The sequence below is a fragment of the Miniopterus natalensis genome, chromosome 6 (assembly GCF_054644295.1).
Source record: "Miniopterus natalensis isolate mMinNat1 chromosome 6, mMinNat1.hap1, whole genome shotgun sequence".
NCBI lineage: Eukaryota > Metazoa > Chordata > Mammalia > Chiroptera > Miniopteridae > Miniopterus > Miniopterus natalensis.
This window is the reverse complement of record NC_142086.1, coordinates 90,951,873-90,957,872: the sequence shown is the minus strand read 5'-3', so window position 1 is coordinate 90,957,872 and position 6,000 is coordinate 90,951,873. Positions and strand designations below refer to the sequence as shown.

Genomic DNA, 6,000 nt, shown 5'->3' with positions numbered 1-6,000 from the left:
CAAGGGTCTACCGGGAAAGGATCTGCTAAGTACATCCCTGCACAGGATGCTTTAAAAATATATATATAACTATTGGGCGTAACAAGGTGGGGAAAATGCTCTATCCCGGAATGAACTGTCCAAAGGGCCTCCCCGTTTCTGCCTGTGAGGTGGGTCATACGCAGTAAACCGCAGGCAGAGGCTCCATAGAGAAGCTGCGGAGCCAAATCCTCTCCTCGCTGCCTAAAGCGTTCCCAGCGGGGGGGGGCTGCGATGTTCTTTATTCGGCTTGTAAAAGAAATACGGGTCTCGGCCCTGAAGGAACCCAGAGAAGGGCTGACGTAGCTTCGGGAACAGTTTCTACAAAGATTAAGGAGTTTCCACCGTTGTGTCTAACCCGGTGCTGCGGAGCCGAAAGGGAAACGCCTCCGGCGGTGCGAGAGCAGGGACTTGCCCCGTCCCCGAAAGACCACGACCCTCAGGTTCCTGCAGCGCGTCTGTTGCTGTCCTATCACCCGACTCCTTACACAGGGGACACGGATTTGGGAGGGAACAGGGTGGACGTCGTCTGCGCTGATGTGCAAACAACCCGAAAAGCCCCGACGTCAGGTTCTCCTGAGGAGGGGGGAGTGGCCCGGGGAGGGGGACACCTGGCAGTGAACCCTGTACCACGGGCGCAGGGTTGGCGCGGACGCCGCAGGATTCGGGGACGGTTAAGGCAAACGTCTGGCTTCTCAGCCCGAGCGCCCCCCCCCCGCCTGCCGATCACACCGAGGATTCTTCGCTTCTAACACCACGTGGGAAAAAGACATCCACTCACCCCCCCCACTCCACGCAGCAGAGCGTGTGCGCCGACCAGAAAGGAAACCCACTCAGGCGAGGGTGTTACGCGCAGTCAGACAGGTTTATTGAGAATTCCACAGGCCCGTCCGCCGCTGGAGGCGACGGGGGTCGTGAGGAGGGGGGGAAATCCAAAGGTAACACAGGTCTGGGTGTCAAGTTTCTGGACACGTCCCATCAGGTCACCCGGGCAGATAACCGGAGGAGGCCTGTGGTTTCCATCGTCTTCTCCGGGGTTCTGGGCGAGGTCTGAAGGGCAGGGACCGGTCAGCGCACGAGCGGCGGGGCCGGAGCGGGTGGGGTGGCTCTGAGCCCCGGGCCGGGCCCTCAGTACAGGGCATAGGGCCAGTACCTCCGGTAGCTGAGGCACCCGCCGTAGCCGTAGCCACAGCCGTAGCCCACGGGGGAGTAGGTGCTGCCGAAGCCACAGCCCACGCTGTAGCCCAGGGGGTAGCCGTAGCTGCCCCAGTAGCAGCCGGGGAAGACGGTGCCGGAGAAGTTGCCGCAGTTCATGCCGTTGGAGCGGAGGGTGCAGGGGAGGCCTGTGCTGGGTGTGCTGGCTCCCGGCCTCCCCGCTTCCCTTATATAGGCGGGCGGAGGGGCGTGGCCCACAGCACAAGGCCTTCATTTTCATTCTTGACATCAATTTGCATCCCCAAAAAAGCTCATTAACTTGTTTTACTCTTGCCTAAGAAGTCTTTACAGTTGCTAAGTAAGCTCTCTGGGTAGGATTCCTTCCAACACGGTGTGTCCCTTCCCTAAAAAAGGCAGGGCGGGGACTTCAAAGCCCTGGGACGTGGAGACCGGACCGAGGCACGAACCTGTGCGGGGACCGCGGTGCCCCGTGATCAGGCTGCGAAACACCCAGAAACGGCCTGAGGTCGAACGGCTGCTCCGCCCGCTTGCTCCCTGAATGTCCACAGGGACATGCAGATGGAATTCCATTAGTACGTGCGGAATAAATTCATGAATGCAATCGTAAATACTCAGTGAGGCCGCCCCAGAATCGAGGTATTAGGGTTACTGGATTAGAGAATTCTCTTTGGGGCAGCAAGACCAATGCAATGGGGCTCATTGGAAAGGCTTTTTTATTTTGTGTCTGCTTGTAGTCACCCTGTTGAAAAAACTGGTTAAACATTTTACCTGAATTATAGGCCTCCCTTGAATTATCTCTAACATCACATTTCTAGACCACGGCCCAGAGACCACTGCCCGGACTACTAATCTTATAATTGTAAAAAAAAAAAAAAGGAATTTGTGAACTGATCCTAGAAATGAATTGTCAAACAACTATGAGTTGTTGGTTTGATACACTTTTTGACGTAAATGTTGAAAATAATAACATAAAAAACAGAAAATCGAATGGGGAATTTTACCCTAAAATGTACATGTTTTTTCCTATGAGGCTAATAAAACTAGATCATCTGTCAAATCTGATGATCTCGCAAAGGGCCAGGTAACAATATTAAATCAACATTATTTTACGCTTAGAATGACCACACGGCCCCAGAGAGGGAACGAAGGTCATTCCTCTCTAAACAGAAATGAATTCTCAAGTGTGACGTAAAGGGCCAGCGAGACCGATCGAAACTCACCTGGGCCGCGCGCGACCCAGTAAATGACCCTCAGACACCCGCAGCGAGGTCCCTGGCGTGGCCTTAGCCAGGAACTTTCAGAAAACACGACAGAGGAGGCAGAGAGAGGCGGGTACGCAGCTCTCAGGCGTCGCTTAGGGGGCGCAGAACGGCCGTGTTTACACGCTAGCCCCCCGCCTTGACCTCCGGCCTCGGAGGTGACTTTCCCGCCTGTTACAGCGGCTAAGACGTGAATTTCTGGGAGCACCCAGAGGTCCCAGGTTCAGTCCCAGGACAAGGTGAGACGCGCGAAAAGTACAAAATGATGGCGGCATTGTGACCACTAACAGCTTAATTACGGCGGAGGCAGCTCTGAGGACACACAGGGCTGCCCAGCACCCTCCCTGCCCACAAAGCTGTGTGGCCGCCGGGTGACTCGGCATCTAAACCCCGACGCTCCCTGGGACTTCCAGCCGAGTCACGCGGGTTCAAACAGGCTCCGCCCCTGAAGCACAAAAAATCCAACAGGGGTGGGCCCTGAAAACCGAGGAATGCTTGACGTCGTGTTTCTACTGTCCTCACATTGCCCTGCCTCACAGAGAAAAATGCTGATAACGTCGGCACAAGAAAATAATTAAACAAAAATAACACTGCCTGAGATAAAGGAAAAGAGATTTGAGCGGATGCCCAAGTGCAATTACGAGGCTCGTCTGCACGAGCTTCTCCCACCTGCCCACAGCCCGGGAGCCTCGCCTTGGCCCCGGGGCGACAAGCCCAGCTCTGCGTCTGAGCAGTAACCGCGATTAAACATTAAAATATAACGTCTTTTAAAAACTGAAACGCCACTTACAGTTCTGAGTTTTGTCTAGAAATTCTACAGGAGGTCCTAACAGAGGAATATTTAAGGGGAAAACATTATTTATCAACCAGTCATTAAAAATATAATTAGTAGATGCCCGGCTGACGGCCGGGCGGTGGAGCATCGACCTAGGATCCAGGGGATCGGGGTTCGATTCCCGGGCGGGGTGCAGGCCCGGGTTGCGGGCTCGATCCCCAGTCAGGGGCCTGCAGGAGGCGGCCAATGGACGTTTCTCTCTCCTCGATGTTTCTCTCTCTCTCTCTCTCCCTTCCCCTCTCTCTAAAAAAAAGTCAATTAAAAAAAAAAAGAAACATATTCACAGGTTTCAGGGGTTCAGAGTGAGCAACTCTGGGGGCTCCCCTCATCCAGCCTGACACCCACCTAATTCCAGCCACCGATTTATGGGCCTCAAAACTAACCCGGTGACATTTCCCTGCGCATAGCCTGCTTCCCCAGCCCCAGTGTTCACAGAACCCACCGGGGACACAGACACAGACTCAGTAGCTCCCCATGGCTTGTAGGGGAAAAATTTATTTTTTTTTTAAATATGTCTTTATTGATTGCAGAGAGAGGGAAGGAGAGGGAGAGAGAGACAGAAACATCAATGATGAGAGTCATTGGTTGAGCCTGCAACCCGGGCATGTGCCCTGACCGCAAATCGAACCCCGATCGCCTGGATCCCAGGTCAACGCTCAACCGCTGAGCCACGCCCGGCCGGGCCGGGAAAATATTTTTTAATCTTTAAACTGAACTAAAAGCCCCCGACTCACTCTGCTGAAGTTCCGCTGACGGACTTTCAGCTGCTTCTCGCCCTGAAGCCTGAGGCTCGCCCTGTGTCCACCTGGAATTTTCTTTTCTCATCGGCTCCTCCTGGGGGCTGACGACCTTCAGAGACCAGCTCGGTCCATCCCCTGGGAGGCCCTCCTGCCCCCCCCACCGGCTCAGGCCCACCTGGTGTGACCGGGACCCATCGCTCGGGGTCGCCCTTCGTCCCACCTCGTCTGTGTGGCCGATCCCGCCTCCTGACTCGCCCGCGTCGGGGGCGAAACAGCGAAGCCTCCATGCCGGGCTCCCCGCTGAGCGTAACATAGACCTTCAATCACGATCAATCGGATGAATAAGTGGATGAATGAAAACTGTAAACCTCGCTTGGCCACTCGCTTATGTGAGGATTTAAGGAAATCGCTTTTCTGGCCCCAAGTCATTCAACTGTAAAATAAAGTCAATTGGCTTCCTGGGACTCGCTGGCTTAACCGTCTGTGAGCCGAGCCTCAGAATCGCTGATGAGCCGAGATTATGATCCCGCCCTCCCTCCGTCCCTCCGTCCCTCCGTGCCTCCCTCCCTCCCGCCCGCGTTTGGTCGGCCTAGCTGGCCACGGGAGCTCCTTGCTGGCTGTGCTACGCGCCTGCTAAGACACACGGACGCGCTCCCAGCCGCTGTCCTGGGACAAGCCAGAGGCCGTGGTGGGATCCCCGGTGAGACGCGGTGAAAGCCCTACAAGAGTTTCAGAAGTTTAGCCTGCGCAAGACCCGCCCGGGCCCAGCAGCGCTGCCCAGTGGCCGCGCTTCGTCCCTGCGCCACGAGGTCGTGGTTCAGGCCCGGGTTGCGGGCTCGATCCCCAGGAGGGGCGCGCAGGACGCAGCCCATCAATGTTTCTCTCTCCCTCTCCTTCCTCTGTCTCTAAAATCAATAAAAACATATTTTTTTTAAAAGGAACGGTTCCAGATACTTGTTTAAATGCACATTTCTGAGCGTCAGGCTCTGAGTCATGGGTCTGGGGTGGGGCTGAGGGATCTGGCGTCCTGGTGAAGGTGGGGCTTTGTCGCCCCGAGAAGGCTGCGTGTCCTGGAGGGGTGTCATCTTCAACAAACCCACAGCTTAAAACCGGAGGAGAGAAAGCAGACGGCTCCTTAGCAGGCCCGACAACCAGAGTTGACATGATATTGTCACCGGCAACTTTGCGCCCAGGGGCCGCCGGCGACGTCGGGAGGCATTTTTGTTCGTCATGACTCGGGGATGCTGTTCACATCGGATGGGTGTAGATAGGCCGGGGGCTGCCAAACCCCCCCGAAAGCACAGGACGGCCCCCTCCCCCTCTCCACTCCCCCAACACAAACCTATCTGACCCAAAATGTCCATAAATCTAGGTCGAAAATATGCCAAAGTCAAGCTCAGTGCCGTGCGATGTGACTGGCAGGCACTCTACCCAAGTGCCGGCCAGAACCTGCTGACCGAGTCCCGGGGCTCCCCTGAGACACAACTCCAGCGACTTGCTTTCTCATCGCGTTTGGGGCTCAGCCATGTTTGCGAGGCTTCGCGGTTAATTATCAGAGCCAGCCCCTAATTACTGAAGTTGGCTATTTGATGTAGAACCCATGTGGTTTTCTTGAAAAATAATATGATACCACAACAATGCCCTACGCACAACAGGCTCGCCGGCTCCGTCAGAAACTCCCCGTGAGCCTCACAGCCTCCACGAAGCAGCAGTCCCAGGGCAGGCACGTTTCTGCGGCAGCTTTTAATCCCTGGTGGGCGTGTGGGCAACGTCAGCACCTCCCTCTGCGCTCGGGGTGCCGATCGGAGGAGCCGGGCTCTGCTCCGCGTGACCCGGGGTGAGGCCCGATCCTGAAAGTGTGCGGACCTGGCACAGCCCCACCGCCTGAGCCGCTGGAGGACCCAAGGGGGAGAAAGGCGGCCTCCTGTTTCCTGGTGCGGAGACGAGCCTTACTCACCCTTCCGGTGCCCTT

At 56.0% G+C, this 6,000-nt stretch overlaps 1 protein-coding gene across 1 annotated transcript; it reads right to left on the bottom strand.

Annotated features, from left to right (window-relative positions):
* Window positions 1-1,146: 1,146 nt before the first annotated feature.
* Window positions 1,147-1,332, bottom strand: KRTAP8-1 (keratin associated protein 8-1). The gene has a single exon (XM_016208221.2). The coding sequence runs from the start codon at window positions 1,330-1,332 to the stop codon at window positions 1,147-1,149; it is 186 nt and encodes a 61-aa protein (XP_016063707.1).
* Window positions 1,333-6,000: the final 4,668 nt, after the last annotated feature.

Excerpts from the sequence above, each read along its gene's own strand:
- KRTAP8-1 (XM_016208221.2), bottom strand. The coding sequence starts at position 1,332 with ATGAACTGCGGCAACTTCTCCGGCACCGTCTTCCCCGGCTGCTACTGG.